This window comes from Dendrobates tinctorius, unplaced genomic scaffold (genome assembly GCF_039654945.1).
Source record: "Dendrobates tinctorius isolate UK_male_01 unplaced genomic scaffold, ASM3965494v1 ptg000129l, whole genome shotgun sequence".
Lineage (NCBI taxonomy): Eukaryota > Metazoa > Chordata > Amphibia > Anura > Dendrobatidae > Dendrobates > Dendrobates tinctorius.
The window spans coordinates 49,164,265-49,182,613 of NW_027361797.1; the positions used below are offsets into that span (position 1 = coordinate 49,164,265).

Here is an 18,349-nt window from a genome sequence, read left to right on the forward strand (position 1 = left end):
CACTTCTACGGGAGTCAGAGTACCAGCCGAGTACGGGGACCCCTTTTCCACAGTTGGACCTGAATGTATATAAGGGATATACTAGTGATGAGCGAGCGTGCTGGGATAAGTTGTTATCGGAGCATGCTCGGGTGGTAATCGAGTGTCTTCGGCGTGCTCAAATAATATGGTCGAGTCCCCGCGGCTGCATGTCTCATGGCTCTTCTTGAGCCCCAACACCTGGAGGGATTGTCTAACAAACAGGATTGGTACAAAGTGTTGAGGTTGGCAAAATTGTCTTCAATTTCGATTAATTCTTTACCTCCTTTGTAGATCGTGTTTCTTTTCCTCCTTGTACACCTTAAATAACACTTTTATAGCACTAACCTATTTCATAGCCCTGTACAAAGCATGCTCGCCCATCAATGGAAGCTTAATGCTGACCCGTCTCCTCTGTTTAATATAATATATATATACTGTGTATAATATATCTGCAGGGGGTTGAATACTACTTGTAGGCACTGTGTATATTATATATATATATATATATATATATATATATATATATATATATATATATATATATATATATAATTTTTTTTTTTTTTTTTTTTTTCTTTTAGGTAACCTTTTAATGCAAGCGGTTCGCAGTGCTGCAGCGGCTGGATGGTTTGTATCCAGGAAGGTGTTGTCGTTTCTTTGGTTGGCCATTGTATCACCAGGTTATTATTTTGATTTTGCGCATTGGGAGGGTCTCTGCATTTATTCATTATTTTTTTTGTTTTCTGGTCATACTGTCTTTATTTGATTAATCTACACATATAAATTGTCATAGTCCTCAGTCTAATAGTGTTCATCTCGTATGGCGCCCTCACATCGATCGCTTCTAATAGTATATAGTAACATGGCGTAGAAGAGCATGCCAGCTGTCTATTCTGTACCTGGTATTGGGACTGCACATTTTTTTCATTCCAGGTTTTATTGCATGCTTAGGTGTAAAACTTATCACAGCGTATTCATCTGTACGAGCGCTTGGCTTTAACTCCTGTTTACATAGCGAGCTGTTTGGGTCTAATCCTTCATCTCTGCCTTGCAGGCATGGCCGCGTCGGGAATGTTCTGGTGGCTGGGCACAGGCTGGTACCAACTCACCACCCTGGTTTCCTTGCTAAACGTATTTTTGCTAACTAGGTCAGTATGTTATGAAATTGTTATGTGCGTGGGTGTGAAAAGACGGCTTAAATGTGGGGCGCTACTCATATAAATTGTCACCGAGCTGTTGCGTCTTCTCAAAATGGTCCTTCTGACCACCTTTTTCTGCCTCTATTGGCTCCAGGGTACGTCCTTGCCCCAGCACACGTACAGGTGTACTGCCTCCTTGATTTTTACTCGGGGTGTCCCTTTCAACTCATTTTGGGGGTATTATAGGGACGCAGGTTTTACTTTTCATTGTACCAGAGTGAGCGCAAGATCTGATGATTTTCATCTGTGAAGGGTGAAATCTGGACAGAAACCAGCTGTGACGGGTGGGAGGAATGATTCTGTATAGCATCTGAGTGGTAAAAGGAGTCTTGTACTGACATCTTTCCAAGTTCTGGGTGAACAAATCCATTTGCCTGTTTTGCGGTTTATCTAGTCATTGGTCCGAAGAATAAAGATGTAGCAAAGTTTACCTTCACACCGATAAACTTGCATTGGGATAGCCTAGCACAAAAGTGTAATGACCTGCACTGGGATAGCATAGCACAAAAGTGTAATGACCTGCACTGGGATAGCATAGCACAAAAGTGTAATGACTGGCACTAGGATAGCAAAGCACAAAGGTGTAATGACCTGCACTGGGATAGCATAGCACAAAAGTGTAATGACCGGCACTGGGATAGCCCAGCACAAAAGTGTAATTACGCCTAACTTGATATCGGCTTGTGCAGTAATTAGAAAAAAAAATCCTTTCTAATGTATAAACATTTGAGTGTTATTTTTTTTTGTTTTTAGTATCCTTTTCAGTTTTCCAGGAGTCCTTTTCTTTAATTCACTGAATTTAATTTTAGATGCCTTCCTAAAGCTTCCAGAGGGCTGCTCCTGCTGATCCCACTGCTGCTGCTCCTGGGTAAGTGCAGTCGTTTTTCAATGTGACCACTAGGATCCACATAAGATACATGACGTAATGGCTCCATCATAAAGTACATTCAGAGCACCTTCCCATCAACTTCATTTTCATCCATCTCTGGCCTGCTTTCTCCTTCATCAACAGTTCTGGCTTCACAGGAGTCAGAGAAGGGCAGAGATGGGTGGGAAATCAAGTAGGCGAGAAGGTGCATCGAGTGCCTCCACTTGATTTTTGTGGCAACTGACTCCCTTTTTTAAAGCAATTCATGGTTCCACTTGTTATATTTTTAGCTTCAATGCGCTATTGTCTATCTGGGATTCATCCCTGTTTTTCTCAGATAATGTGATCATTGGTCTGTCTTTAGGTCTCTGGCTCTGGGGATTTGATATGTTACTCGCCATGCTACCATTAGTCAGCAGATCTAGTACCTACACAACACAAAGCATCGAGGACTCTATTCCCATCCTGAAGCCAGCGGAGGATATTCACACACCCAGCACGGACGGGAAGGTAATGTTTCATCTCCAATGACGAGGATATGCGAAGCTCTTCCATCTCAGCAGTCTCCTCCTTGCACCTCCTAACACTGAGACTGTTTTCTGCATTAATGTTAGCCCAATACATGAAGCTGGCATGCATCGCCATGAATTCTTAGATCTCCTTTATGAAGGGGAATTAAATTTTGTGAAATATACAACGTCCCTTTAATAACTTGAATTTGTTTCAGGAATCTAGACGTGAGTTTGACATCTGGATGAGAGAGCTGGAGAAGAAATTTGGTTCGGTGGCTACCAATCAGAATCATCAGATGGAGGATTACAACAAACTGAAGCTTCTGGTAGAGGATATACAGAAACAGATGGGTCAGATTAACGACCAGGGTCGTATGTCTGCTTTGATTGCCGGCCTCGTCAATGAGCATCTTGGGAAAATAAAGACAAACGTACAGGATCCCACCACGGTAAGTGCTCTCCTGGATTGTGTCCTTTCAGCTTGCTTCGTAGTCTAGCCATATTTGAAAAGAACTTTAGTTCTAAGGGATTATCCCACGAACAACATTTAGCTTCCATCCATAAGAGAGTTGGTATACATGTGAATGTGAGGATGCAGTAGTAGGACCCTGAATCACCAGAATGGGGGAACTGTGCCACCCATGTGAATAGAGGGAGTGATGGTGCACATGGGTGATGGCTCTATTCACTTCTGTGTATGGGAGAGGCAGAAAGTGAAAGAAGCAGTGGTGATGCATGTTCTCAATTCACACGGGAAACTTGGGACCCCCGTTCTCATGATCGGTCAATGAGGATCCCACCTATAGAAATGTAATAGGATAACCCCTTTAAACTCCTGCCATTGCAGTGTTCTAGTCAAAAATCAAAAAACAGTGGTCACCAAGCTGAAGAGTTAAAGATCACCACTGTATATACGTCAACCTTCATGGGTGCCATGCTCATGTCAGTCTTCATTTTTCGTCAGTACAAGTTCACATAATGTTAGAAGATCCCCTCTAGACTAGCAGTGTATAGGGGTGTCCTGACTTGCCCCAAAGAAAGTTTGGGCTGTCTATTTCTAAATGCTCATTTTGTTTTTTGCACACTCCGGAGATAACCCACAAGAGGTGGCTGGCAGCAGCTTATGTACCTTTCCCAATTCAGGACACACATACCAGTGTAAGGTGGGAGTCGGAAGGGAGACAATTAAGATCAGCCAATAGCCAGAGATGTGGGTTCATTATGATAGAATATTTCTTCGAGAGGTTTTATTTATGGCTGGGAAGGCAGTGGTGTGAGATGGATGGGAGGGAAATCCCCTTGAATTAATCAGTGGAAGAAATTGGTAAATGATATAATACCTTACGAGAACATACTGTATAAAAACAGAAAATGTCCCCAGACGTTTCATAAGATTTGGGAAAGGTGGTGTGATTCCCCTTTGACACACTTGGCTCCTAATGCTATGGTTTCTTCGATTTCGAGATCTAATCCCTGATGTATATCACTTCTGGACCTTGCAAGATTTGATCTGTGTGAGTTTTGGAATGTGTATCTTTTATACTCTGACCTGATACGAGCTCACGGATCCTTAAATTGACACTGTAAACTAGAAGATGCAACGAATGGTATAATGTATTGTGTAGAATGTTATGTTTTGTTTGTTTCTTATTACTGGAAATGTGATATCATGGTTATCTCACGATTAATAAATCTGACTTTATATTGTAATGTTCTATCTTTGATATACTATATTGTGGAATCCTTCAATTTAACCTTAAAAAAACAAAAAAACAAAACAACAATCAGCCAATAGCCATCTAAGTCGAATATAACATGTCTGACAATTCACGTTCCGACTATGAACTGTGATGCCCAGACTGTCCTCGGGTGACCTGACCTGAACTCATCTGCCTCGTATATGCCCATGTGGCTGTTGGTTTCACGATAGGAGACCTCTGGCTGGTGTGAACACCATATGTTGGACTTATCAAAACTGGTGTAAGGCGATCTGTCAGCTTTATAAAGAACACAAGGGAACTTTCTCCTGATATTTTACATTTGTGTCGGGCTGAGGTTTGTCATGAAAGTTTGCAGTCACTTTGTGTGACTGCAGACTTGAGTCTTCGCAGCATGTGCTGTCAGGATTCTCTAGTGGCGGGCATTCATGTGACTGCAAGTATGCGATTAGCATACTTCCGGCCACATTTTGTCAAGTCTAGTTGGAATGTGGCCGGAAGTATGCCGCTGCATATTTGCTGTTACCTGCATCGGAGAATTCTGCGTGCACTGTGAGGATTCAGAAGTTTGTGGTTACATAGTGACAGCAAACTTTCATGACAAATTTGGACAACCCCTTTTTCCCGTCTCCCATGACGGCACACATGAGAGAGGGGATCCGCCCAGTCAGGACAGGAACCCTACTGAAGATAAAAGGGCGGTACCTATCCCTCGCTTCAGTTGGGTTTCCTGTCCTGACAGGGACCCTTGTGCTGAAGACAGCGGTCACACGTACCTGCCCCTCTCCCGTGCCGGCGTTGAAGATCAGGCTGGTTTCCTGAGCGCTGCGCGTCGGGAGGGGGAAGCGCCGTCCGCGGGTCCCCAGGGGGCTCAGCGTCCGAGCGGGCGCAGAAGCAGCACGGCTGGGGTCCTGGGGCTCTGCCGTGGCTGCCGCGCCGCCCTCTCCCCCTCTGCCAGGTCCAGAAGCGGCGCAGGAGCGTCAGGAGGCGGCCGCTTCCGGGTCGTGCCCCTCTGACGTCACGCGCAGGGCACGCTGGGAAGGGGCGTGCTCGCGTGACGTCGGGAGACGGCGCCGACGATCCAAGATGGCGGCACCCATAGAGAACAACGCCGGCTGGCGAAAGGAGATCCCGGCGGCATGGCGGGGGGGGGGAGGGGCTGTGGGGTAACCGGAGGAGGCGGAGAGTGCAGTGGATCCCCCTTACATAAGGGGGATGACCACAGAAGACGCACTCATGCCCAAGGCTTCAGGATGGAAGTGGGGCAAGACGAGCAGCAGCGTAAGCAGCAGCGACAACAGCATCAGCAGCAGCAAGAGCTCTCGCCAGATGCCAGGCCGAGCCGCCAGCATACCAGGAGCAGTCGCTCGAGTGGTTGGAGCGGCAGTCGTAAACGCGACCGGCATGACTCTGAGACGTCCAGGGGGAACGTCACAAGTGCATCTGAGGAGCCTCCGAGATCGGTACCCCTGATTGACAGCGGTGGTGAGTGATCTTCGTGAATGTCACCCTTATGGTAACAGGGTTCCTTTTTCTCTGTTTGATCACTAGGGGTCGAGGAAGGCCAGCAGCAAAACCAAAAATAGAGAATGCGCCCTATGTAAAAACCCGCTGGCAGATCAGTGGCAGAAAGACCCCTGCGCTGACTGTATAAACAAAACAATACAGGAGGAGACCCCTGATTTGGTGGCTAGCCTTAAAGAGTTAATACAACAGGAGGTGAAAGGCTCCTTAAAGGCAGCCCTTAAAAAGAAAGAGAAAAGAAACCGTAGAAGGAGCTCCGATTCAGAAACCTCGCCAAGGCAGAAGGGGCGGGATAGACCCTTGTCCCCCTCCACCTCCTCTTCCTCTACCCAGTCCTCAGAATCCTCCTCGAACAGCGATATAGGCGGCCGTCCATGTTTTCCAGCGGAGGACATGAAAAAGCTGGTCAAAGCTATTAGGGCTACAATGGGCCTTAAAGAGGAAAAAGCTCCCAAATCATTAGAGGATGTAATGTTTGGAGGACTGGAGGAAAAACGAAAACGTACCTTCTCTGTAAATGATGAAATAAAAGCACTAATTGACATGGAATGGAAAAAAACGGAGAGGTCAGGGGGCTTACCTTCCACATCAAAAAGGAGGTACCCTTTTGAGCAGAAGGATTCAGAGACCTGGGAGAAAGTCCCTAAAATTGATGGGGCCGTAGCCAGATCCTCAAAAAAAGGTATCCCTACCATTAGAGGATTCCGGCGTGTTGAAAGACCCGCTTGATAAAAAAGCAGACGGTTTCCTAAAACACATCTGGGAAGCTTCAGCAGGTGGATTGAAGCCAGCGATAGCTGGTACCTGTACCGCTCGTGCCCTCATGGTCTGGCTGCAACAAATAGAGGACCAGATCAAGGATAGAGTTCCTAGGGACGAAATTGTGTCTAATTTGACACTAGTGCACGGAGCAGCGGCTTTCCTAGCGGATTCCTCTGCAGACTCTGCAAGGTTGACAGCTAGAGCAGCAAGTCTGTCAAATGCGGCAAGACGAGCCCTGTGGCTTAAAGGGTGTCCCGGAGATTTACCATCGAAGCATAGGTTATGTCCATTCCATGCGATGGCCAATTCCTCTTTGGGAAAAAACTAGAAGAGATTTTGGAACATGCGGGGGATAGGAAGAAGAGCTTTCCCCGATTTCCGGGAGAATCCAAAAAGCAGCCCTTTCGGAGGAGGAGATTTAACAGGGGTCGTCCCCCGGGAGATAGAAAAAGCTGGGACTTTAAAGAAAGAAGAGCATCGGGCTATATGTTTAAAGGGCCCTCCACTTCCTCCAAAAAATCTCCCCAATGACGTTGGGCCGGAGGTAGGGGGAAGGCTTTCTCTCTTCCTTTCTGCCTGGGCAAATATCTCCCCCAGTACATGGGTCCTAAATATAATCAAGGACGGCTTAAAAATAAAATTCATCTGTCCGCCCAGGCATACCTTCATAATAACACCCAGAAGGAAAGCCCAAGAGCAACAACTGGCCCTGGAGACGGAAGTCTTGGGACTAGTGAAAAAACAAGTCCTACAGGAAGTCCCAGTGCAAGAAGAAAGAAGGGGGTTCTACTCCCCCCTCTTCTTAATACAAAAACCAGACGGCTCTTGGAGAACCATTGTCAACCTGAGGAGACTCAATCAGTGGGTAGACAATTGCTCCTTCAAAATGGAGTCAATCAACACTGCCACAAAGATCCTGTTCCAGCATTGCCTCATGGCAGTGGTAGACTTAAAAGATGCCTACTATCATATCCCAATTCATCGGGAATATCAAAAATATTTGAGAGTAGCGCTCCATGTCCAGGGGCAGGTGAAACACTACCAATACGCAGCCCTTCCGTTTGGTGAATACTCTGGGGGCTGTAGACAGGCCAAAGTGATGGCCGAAGTAATGTCTTTTCTGCGTTCCAGGGACATAGTGATCGTCCCATACCTAGACGACTTTCTGGTAATAGGGAGGTCGGATTCCCACTGCACACATCAAGTGAAGGAAGTGATAGGAATTCTAGTAGGACTAGGATGGATAGTAAACATCCCCAAATCAAGGATAACCCCAGCAAAAGAGCAATCCTTCCTAGGGTTGATATTGGACTCCGGGCAATCTGCCTCCTACCAGAGAGCAAAGTGACCAAGATAAGAGGCCTAGCTCGCACAGCAATACAAAGACCAAATATGACACTGAGGAACGCAATGTCCCTTTTAGACTCACTGACATCATGCATACCCGCAGTAGCAATGGGCGCAGTACCACGTAAGGCAACTACAGTGGGAAGTTTTGTCAGCACAGAAACAATTAAAAGGGCATTTAGAAGGCAAACTGTCTCTCAGTGGCTGTAAGAGATTCTCTGCTCTGGTGGACTATAGAAAAGAATCTAACAGCCGGTGTCCCGTGGCAAAAACCAGTCGAGGACATCATTACAACAGACGCGAGTGCCACAGGATGGAGCGCACACCTGAGATCCCACTCAATACAGGGGACCTGGTCCTCGTTAGAAAGGGATCACGGTTCAAATGTTAAAGAACTATGGGCAGTGGAAAAAGCTGTGAAACATTTCCTTCCCTTACTTCGGGGACGCCACACCCGGGTCATGACGGACAATCAAGCCGTAGTAGCCTACATCAATCACCAGGGGGGAACGAGATCTCGGGGCCTCATGCAAATATCAGATCTAGTCTTCCAGCTAGCAGAACAACATGTTATCCATCACAGCACTGCACATAAAGGGGGAAGAAAATATACAGGCAGACTTCCTGAGTCGCAGGCACCTAAAACAAGGGGAATGGTCCCTAAACCCCCAAGTCTTCCAACAAATAGTTCAGGCCTGGGGCAAACCAGAAATAGACCTGTTCGCTACCGCACAGAACGGGAAGGTCTGGAAGGAAGTTCTGCTCACTAAACCCAAGGGAAAACCCCTTCGCAGTAGATGCCCTACAAATACCCTGGAAGTTCATCCTGGCCTATGCATTTCCCCCGATAACAATGATCCCAGTAGTGGTCAGGAAAATCAGGGAGGAGCGAGAATAATTCTTATAGCTCCGTTTTGGCCGAGAAGGCCTTGGTTCTCCCTTCTGAGGCTCATGTCAGTGACAGATCCATAGATACTACCGGAGATTCCAGACCTGCTTTCCCAGGGACCAGTGGTCCACTCTCAGGTGAAGAGCTTCCATCTAGCAGCCTGGAATTTGAGAGGGCGCTACTGAATCGCCAGGGATTCTCTCCAGGGTTAGTCTCCACCCTGTTGAAAAGTAGGAAACCTATAACATCCCAAATCTACGGTAGAACGTGGAAAAAGTTCCTAGACTTCCTGGGGGAACCCTTGGGAGATGTAGCGCCAGTGGGACCTATCCTAGAGTTCTTACAGTCGGGGCTACAACTGGGGTTAGCCACTAATACACTCAAAGTTCAAGTCTCAGCTTTGGGGGCCCTATATAACTACAACTTAGCAGCCAATAGGTGGGTGTCCCGATTCATAAAGTCCTGTGGCAGGTCAAGGCCGGTCATTATCCCAAAGATACCACCCTGGGACCTCAACCTAGTCTTAGAGGCCTTAACCAAAGACCCCTTTGAACCACTACTAGAGCTGTCACCAAAGCTACTTACACTTAAAACTGTCATACTGGTAGCCTTAACATCAGCCCGAAGAGTCAGCGACCTTCAAGCTCTGTCTATATGTTCTCCATATACACAGATATTGGAGGACCGAGTGGTTCTAAGACCAGACCCGGCCTATCTCCCCAAGGTAGTCCAAAAGTTTCATAGGACTCAGGAGATCTCCTTGCCATCGTTCTGTAACAATCCTAGAAACCCTGGGGAGCAAAAGTTCCATACATTAGATGTAAGAAGAGCCATATTACAATATATGTCAGTAACTAGTCAGTGGAGGAACGATCAGTCCCTTTTTGTAGCCTTTCAGGGTAGTAGAAAAGGGCACGGGGTAGCTAAGAGTACCATTGCCAGATGGATCAGGGAGGCCATTGTTATCCTACTCCGCAAGTGGCGCTCCGGTTCCAGAAGGCATCAAGGCTCACTCCACCAGAGCCGTGGCTACCTCCCGGGCAGAGAAGGCTGAGGTATCAATTGAACAAATTTGTAAAGCCGCTACTTGGTCCTCACCTTCGACCTTTTTTAAGCACTACCGACTTGATCTGTCTTCCTCTACTGACCTAACCTTTGGTAGAAGGGTGCTGCAAGCCGTGGTCCCTCCCTAAGGTGTCTTATTCTACAAAAGTCTCTCATGGGAGACGGGAAAACACCAAGGTTACTTACCGGTAGCCGGTTTTTCCGGAGCCCATGACGGCACCTGTATATTCCCCCCCCTTTTCACTCCTTTGGTGTGCACTATAGTTTGGGTGTTTTTTTAGTTAGATATAATGTGGTGATAGTTTTACCATGTGCACTAACCCGGGGGGCCTCTCATGCTCTGTAAACCAACTGAAGCGAGGGAGAGGTACCGCCCTCTTATCTTCAGTAGGGTTCCTGTCCTGACTGGGCGGATCCCCTCTCTCATGTGTGCCGTCATGGGCTCCAGAAAAACCGGCTACCGGTAAGTAACCTTGGTGTTTCTTATCCATTGGTGAGAGCAGTAGAGGGTCTCCTTTCTAACCTCCCTCCACTCCCGTGTCAGAGATTTTGCTCTCCTTACCTGGCCTTTTTGGCCCCTGTGTCGGATGTAATTGTTGCAGCCAAGTAAGGATTGTGCCTTTTTATTACCCCATATGTGACCTACTAGATTATTCTGTTGTTTTTTCTCTTTAATGTTTTTATATTTTATTTTGCAGCAGCCGATTGTATTTCTTTCTTTGACTAATCCAATAGTTTTCTCATCTTAGGAAGACCACACTATCAGTAGGAATCATGAAGCCCGAATATTACACTTAGAAGCGCTGCTGACCAAACTATCAGAGGTATTTTACACTTGACCTTACCCTACATCCTCAATAATGGCCCTTCTTGGGCTGTCACTTATGTTCATGCTTTTTCTTAAACCTTTCAGGCCGTTGCAGAAGACCGGAAGCAAGCACAGTCAAATGCAAGGTAAACATTTAGGGTAATATCTAGCCTGGTGGCTCCAAGATGGAGCTTGAAGGACTGGCTCTCATTAAAGAGACTGGTTGTGTGCATGGGAATAAAAAACTGCAAATAGTTTTTTTTTTTTTCTGGGTAGAGGGCTGCCTCACTAATCCATAAAGTCAATGTCTGACCCCTGGTAGGGTCAGATGTTGAGTTTTCGTGTAACTACCTCCAAAATATGGCCCTAGTCTGATAGTTTTTTTGTTTTTGATGCTGGTGTCGGCCATAGATGGAATCATATGACTTTGTTCTTTTTACGCGCAGTGAAGGAATCCAAGATCTGAATCTCTTACGAAGCAGGATCGAGAGTTTGGAACAAAATTTTGAGGCATACAAAGCAGAATTTCTCAAAGACCAGAGGCCCAGCTGTGACTTGCCAGACTGCGTACTCCAGAAGGTAATGGCCACTGCTGGTGTATGTGTGTTGGCCAAATGCTGTACATATATATGGGGGGCCCTGTGTAGGTTTTACCTGTAATTGGAGTTTTAATTGCTTGTTAGGTGGACGCCAGGGTGAGAGAATATGTCCAAGTGATGTTTGGTAGCCAAGCAAACTTGCCAGAGGCCTTATTACAGTGGCTTTCTGCCAATTACGTGAGCAACGAAGACTTCAGCAAAAGACTACAAGAATTGGAGCTCCGTCTTCTGAGGAACATCACAAATTATGTTTCTCTTACTGGGAAGGTGCCAACGTCACAAATGGTGGAAGAGACGGTGAAAGGAGGGATAGCTGGCATCACTGAGAAGGTATGGGGCCATAACTAGATGCTGATTAGTCATATATCATAGGCTATGTCCAGCGGCTAGGACTCGCAATCATAGGGAGCACTTGTAGATTTCCATAACTTTCACTTGATTTAAAGGGAATCTGTCACCAGGTTATTTTTCTGCAGCATGATGTAGGGGCATAGACCCTTATTCCAGCGATGTATCACTAGGCTGCTTTCTGCAGTTTTGATAAAATCCCCATTTTCTATGCTGCAGATCTACCAGTTCTGTGACTGCTGAGCTCTGCATAACCCTGCCCACACCACTGATTGGCAGATCTCTGGCAGCTTTCTATGTGCATAGGCAATCGATGGTGGGGGCGTGGTTGGGCTACACGGCATCTGGTTACTAGTCATCTAGTAAGTGATTTTATCAAAACTACAGAAAGCAGCCCAGTGATCGATACATTGCTGGAATCTGGGTCTCTGTCCCTACATCATGTTGCTCTGAGATTAGGTGGCAAAAGCCTGGTGACAGATTCCCTTTAAGGGCTAGTCCAGCCTCAGCTCATCTACTAACCATTGGATAGATGGGACCTCACTGATAACCAGCATTTCGAGCTTCTCCCTTTTCTCCCCTGGTTGTCAGACATGCAAAGCGAAGTTGTTAAAAAGCCATCCTACGGCGCCATGAGAAAGTGTGTGAGGTCCTACTGTACTCGTGTTCTCCAGGCTCCATTTACTTGTGCCCCTTACTCCAGATCTAGTGGTGGGGGCAGCGCATGACATCTGGACACGTTAATAACACCTTACAGATATCTTTCCTCTAACGTGGAGATTAGACATCAGCTCGATTTCTGTTTACAGGAAGCGCGTGTTATTGTGAATAATGCTCTGAAGCTTTACGCACAAGACCGCACCGGCATGGTGGACTTTGCGCTGGAATCTGGAGGTATATTTACTGTGTTTTTTTTTTTTTTTATGCTTTTAAAGGGAATGTGTTGGCAGAAAATGGCCTATTGATTTAAATCAAGTTTTTGTGTTAACATCAGTTAAAAAAAACAAAACAAAACTGATCCTGTCTCGTCACAATTACTTTGCACACAGCATTTCGATGCTTCAGTAGGAAAGATGATGTCTGAGTCCGTCCATTGCGGCTAATCTACATGTGCACTTTCTGGCACAGGACTTTAGTCTAAAAATACCCTAGTGGCCAGGATGAAAATTGCAAGTTTCAAAATAATTTTTTTATGAAAGATTGTTTTAAAAAAAGCGTTAAATATATTTACCATATTTTTCGGACTATAAGACGCATCGGACCATAAGACGCACTCCAAATTTTCAGAAGGAAAATGGGGGGGGGGGGGGGAGCGAATGCATCGAATGGGGGTCCGTCTTACAGTCCTGAATTCTGCTTACCCTGGGGGGGGATCAGCAGCGCTGGTGGAGTGGAGTCACAAGGGGTGTTTGGTGGTCCGGCGATATGACCCAGACTGGTGTGGCAGGTTCAGCGGTGCGGGGGGCTCTGGCGACCTTTTGTAAAAGCCCGGAGCAACTGCACACATCCATTGCTGCGATGCGATGGTCTCTGGGAAATCCCATCCCAAGGTGGCTGCTGCTGCTGTAGGTTCGACGGTGCGGGGCACCGGCGACCTTTTTTGAAAGCCTGGAAGCCCGCAACACTTCCTTTGCCTCGATGCTGTTGCCTCTGGGAGGATGGCTGCCGCATAGGCAGATTGAGATCTTGGTTATTGCTGAGATCTCAATCTGCGCATGTGCCGCCTCCAGCGGCCATTCTCCCAGAGGCCACAGCATCGAGGCAATGGAAGTGCGTGGGCTCCAGGCTTTTACAAAAGGTCGCCGGAGCCCCCCACCCCTGAGCCTGCTGCATCGGGATGGGAAGTGAGATCATCGCCCTGCGGCATCGGACCACAGAAAGAATCGCCCGACTCCTGCTGCCACCTCGCAGTTGTAAGTAATGGTATATTCCGATTATAAGGCGCAACCCCGGTTTCCCCCAAATTGTTTTGGGGAAAAAAGTGCGTCTTATAGTCCGAAAAATACGGTAACACGAACACATTTAAATAATAGGTAATTTTCTGATTATATTCTCTTTTAAAGTACCAGCAGTTTGTATTTTTTACCACTCGTACAGTCATGGCCAAAAGTTTAGAGAATGACACAGATATTATATTTTCACATGATCTGCTGCCCTCTGGTTTTTATGTGTTTGTCAGATGTTTTATCACATACAGAAATATAATTGCAATCATATTATGAGTAACAAAAGGTTATATTGACAGTTAGAATGAGTTAAAGCGCAAGTCAATATTTGCAGTGTTGACCCTTCTTCTTCAGGACCTCAGCAATTCTCCCTGGCATGCTCTCAATCAACTTCTGGATCAAATTCTGACTGATAGCAGTCCATTCTTGCAAAATCAATGCTTTTATTTTGTCTGAATTTGAAGGTTTTTGTTTGTCCACCCGTCTCTTGATGATTGACCACAAGTTCTCAATGGGATTAAGATCTGGGGAGTTTCCAGGCCATGGTCCCAAAATCTCTGTTTTGTTCCCTGAGCCATTTAATTATCACCTTTGCTTTATGGCAAGGTGCTCCATCATGGTGAAAAAGGCATTGTTGATCGCCAAACTGCTCTTGGACGGTTGGGAGAAGTTGGTCTTGGAGGACATTCTGGTACCATTCTTTATTCATGGCTGTGTTTTTAGGCAAGACTGAGAGAGAGCCCATTCCCTTGGCTGAGAAGCAACCCCACACATGAATGGTTTCAGGATGCTTGACAGTTGGCATGAGACAAGACTGGTGGTAGCGCTCACCTGGTCTTCTCCGAATAAGCCGTTTGCCAGATGTCCCAAACAATCGAAAAGGGGATTCATCAGTGAAAATGACTTTACCCCAGTCCTCAGCAGTCCACTCCCTGTACCTCTTGCAGAATATCAGTCTGTCCATGATGTTTTTTCTGGAGAGAAGTGGCTTCTTTGCTGCCCTCCTTGAGACCAGGCCTTGCTCCAAGAGTCTCCGCCTCACAGTGCGTGCAGATGCACTCACACCTGCCTGCTGCCATTCCTGAGCAAGCTCTGCACTGCTGGTAGCCCGATCCCGCAGCTGAAACACTTAAGAGACGGTCCTGGCGCTTGCTGGTCTTTCTTGGGTGCCCTGGAGCCTTTTTGGCAACAAGGGAACCTCTCTCCTTGAAGTTCTTGATGATGCAATAGATTGTTGACTGAGGTGCAATCTTTCTAGCTGCGATACTCTTCCCTGTTAGGCCATTTTTGTGCAGTGCAATGATGATTGCAAGTGTTTCTTTAGAGATAACCATGGTTAACAGAAGAGAAACAATGATGCCAAGCACCAGCCTCCTTTTAAAGTGTCCAGTGGTGTCATTCTTACTTAATCATGACAGATTGGGGCGTGGCCTGGACCTCATGTAGGGAGGACGTGGAGTGAGAGAGCTCCTGCCCGGATCCGACAATAAATCCTGATTACCGGCACTGCTGACGAGTCCCACTGACCTGGAGGGCTGCAATATCTCCCTGGGCGTTTAGACAGCGGAGGATCCTTGGGCCATGTCGAACCGCAGCAGTAAAAAAGATAAGGAGACGCCGGGGCGCGCCTCTGCTACATCCAGGATGGCACCAGCAAACAACAAGTCGGCTGGTAGTGGAGCGATGGGAGCTGCTGGCAGGCTGGAACGATATGCAAGGGTGCCTCCTGCTGCTGCTCGATCGCCCAGTGCACAGACTGAGGCAGACGCTGGATGCAGCATGGAGCTGGAGGATCATCTCTCCAGGGAGGGAACAGTGAGTAAACTGGGCCCCCCTTCAGCCCAACATGTGCAGACACAGGGGCCTGTGCTGGAGGAGGAAGGAGTGGGGGATGGGGAGCAGCCGGAGTCTGTGACTGCTGAGCCCACACTGGGAGAAATCCTCGCAGCAATTAACTCCTGCAATACCACACTGGCCACTCTAAGTAATCAAATGGAGATTGTCACCAAGGACATGGCCTGTATTAAACAAGAGCTGCGAGGGGTGACTGCCAGGGTGGGGGAACTGGAGGAGCGTGTTGGTGCGACGGAGGATAAATTGCCACCAATAACACGGGAGCTGGGAAAAGCCACGCAAAATATTACAATACTGCTGAACAAGGTGGATGATTTAGAGAACCGCTCCCGTAGAAGTAATCTGCGACTGGTGGGGGTTCCGGAGAGGACGGAGGGGACTGACTCACTTGGCTTTTTTGAAAAATGGCTAATGGACACCTTTGGTAAAGATGTTTTGTCCCCATTCTTTACTACTGAGAGAGCACACAGGGTCCCTACGCGTGCCCCCCCGCCGGGAGCACCCCCGCGTCCCATCTTGCTTAAGCTCCTACACTTTAAAGATAGAGATGCTATCCTGCGCAGATCCAGAGACATTAAGGAACTTGCTATTAATGGGAGGAAAGTCTCCATTTTCCCTGATTTTTCCCTGGAGGTGCAGCGTAAAAGGGCGCAATTTATTGAGATTAAAAAACGCCTACGTGACTTACAGGTGACATATTCCATGATGTACCCTGCTAGACTGCGGATTGATGTGAATGGAGAAATGCACTTTTTTGATACGGCGGGAATGGCGCTGTCCTGGCTGGATATTAATGAGAGGTCCATGAGGAGGAAGAATACTTGAAGTTCTCCCTTTTTTCGCCACCAGGTGTTGTTACTCCTTTTTGTCTAGGACGCTATGCTGGTATAATTACTACTGTTCATTCCATTTCGGATTCAGGGCGGGAGCTGACCGGATTGCTGTGGACACTCGTTACAGTGACAAGCTGTGGACCCTTCTCCCTGCATGGACTCTGGGCGAGTTTTCTAGCCCTGATTCTCTCTATTTGAGAGAAATGTGCAAGTTACACTTGTGTTTGGGGGTAGGGGCGCTGTGCACTGGTGTGCAGTGCTCCCTCTCCCTCCTTTGTTTTTTTCGTTTGTTGTTGTATTCCCTAATTGTTCTGTGGGATGTGATGTGCGTCAGCCGTGTCGCCCAATTCATTGTACTGAGGGATGGTGGAGATTGCCTCTCTCCCTCGGGAGTGGAGTATGTTCCGATTTCTCATTTTTTAGTCTGCTCTTATGGCGATATCACTTAATATTGTAGCGTGGAATGTTAGGGGGCTCGGGGATGCAAATAAGAGATGTGCTATATTTACTAATATGCAGAAATTTCTCCCGGCTATCCTGTGTATGTCTGAGACCCACATGGTGAAAGATAATATTCATTGGCTAAGAAAGGGATGGGTTTCACATGAATATCATTCCACGTACTCGACCCATGCGCGGGGTGTCAGTGTGCTGGTGCACAGGTCCATCCCCTTCTCATGTACTAAATCAGTGGTTGACCCTGGGGGCAGATTTGTATGTTTGCTTTGCACGTTATACGGTATACAATTTATTTTGGTTGCCATATACATCCCCCCGCCCTATTCAGTCGAACCAGTAAAAAGAATCTTGTCTATTTTGGGTTCCTTTCCCCCTGCACCGACTCTTCTAATAGGAGATTTTAATACATATTTGCATCCCTATTTGGATAAGTTGCATTCGGGAAACATATCAGAGGATGCAGCCTCAACCTCATTTGCTAGAACGTTAGTGGAGCTGGGTATGGTAGATCTTTGGCGTGTCCAAAACCCCACAGCCAGACAGTTTTCCTGCTACTCTAGCTCCCACCACGCTATGTCACGGATAGACCTGGCCATTGGGAATACACTCATGACCCCATATGTACGAGGGGTGGCCTACCTGCCTAGAAGTGTATCTGATCACTCGCCGCTACATGTCACACTTTCATGGGGACACCCCCTCACCCTATCTAGACCTATCTGGAAGCTTAATCCCTTCTGGATCCAGCTTATAGGGGGATCTTTGCATGATGCCATTCTAGAATATTTTCAACTTAATGAGTACTCTGCATCATCACACATAGTCTGGGATTCCATGAAAGCCTATGTCAGGGGCTTATATATTAGAGAAATATGCACACGGAAAAGCCAAAATAGACGCTACACCCAGAGTCTGATCCAGGAGGTGTCTGTTGCGGAGGCTGCGGTGATACTCAACCCGACAGAGGAAACTAAAAAAGCTTTGGAGAAGGCACAGGGGTCGCTCAGGGAAAACCTCATGTCGGCGGCAGCAAATAAACGTTATTTCCTCAAACAAAAATATTTTATAGAGGGGGAGGGAGTAGGACATTTATTGGCCACGGTCATTAGAGCACAGGACGGATTTTCATATATCAATAGGCTAAAAACGGACTCGGGTGGTCCTGTGACAGACAGTGCGGACATAGTGAGTGAGATAAGGAGGTATTATATGCGACTATACACATCAGATTGCAGTCTCACGGAGACTGAGATTGAGCGGTACCTGGATGCTCTCTCTCCCTGCATTGGCTGATAGCGATAGGGATTCATTGGATCGGGACATCCTGTTGGAGGAGTTGGAGGAGGCGCTTGGTCAGATGCAAAATGAAAAGGCTCCAGGAATGGATGGCCTGCCTGGCGAGTTTTACAAAACCTATGCACCCTTACTGCTACCTAAGCTACTTAAGGTATTTGAAGAGGCTGAAAGGCAGAGGGTCCTCCCGCCATCTATGAGGGAAGCTTTGATAGTTTTAATATTAAAGCCCGGAAAGGATCCAGAGGTTCCGGATTCATATCGCCCGATTTCCCTATTATCAACAGATGTTAAATTATTGGCC

The 18,349-nt window shown here is 46.9% G+C and overlaps 1 protein-coding gene across 12 annotated transcripts in view; it reads left to right on the forward strand.

The window, feature by feature from the left end:
* SUN1 (Sad1 and UNC84 domain containing 1) overlaps nucleotides 1-18,349 on the forward strand; it is an 80,049-nt gene that overhangs the window by 48,801 nt on the left and 12,899 nt on the right. For all 12 annotated transcript variants that reach the window (XM_073543107.1, XM_073543109.1, XM_073543103.1 and 9 more), the window contains 10 exons: nucleotides 603-701; nucleotides 1,076-1,169; nucleotides 2,030-2,088; nucleotides 2,453-2,598; nucleotides 2,816-3,049; nucleotides 10,655-10,729; nucleotides 10,819-10,859; nucleotides 11,160-11,292; nucleotides 11,397-11,642; nucleotides 12,470-12,554. In XM_073543107.1, the coding sequence (XP_073399208.1) occupies nucleotides 603-701; nucleotides 1,076-1,169; nucleotides 2,030-2,088; nucleotides 2,453-2,598; nucleotides 2,816-3,049; nucleotides 10,655-10,729; nucleotides 10,819-10,859; nucleotides 11,160-11,292; nucleotides 11,397-11,642; nucleotides 12,470-12,554 (1,212 nt within the window). The remainder of the gene's footprint in view (nucleotides 1-602; nucleotides 702-1,075; nucleotides 1,170-2,029; nucleotides 2,089-2,452; nucleotides 2,599-2,815; nucleotides 3,050-10,654; nucleotides 10,730-10,818; nucleotides 10,860-11,159; nucleotides 11,293-11,396; nucleotides 11,643-12,469; nucleotides 12,555-18,349) is intronic.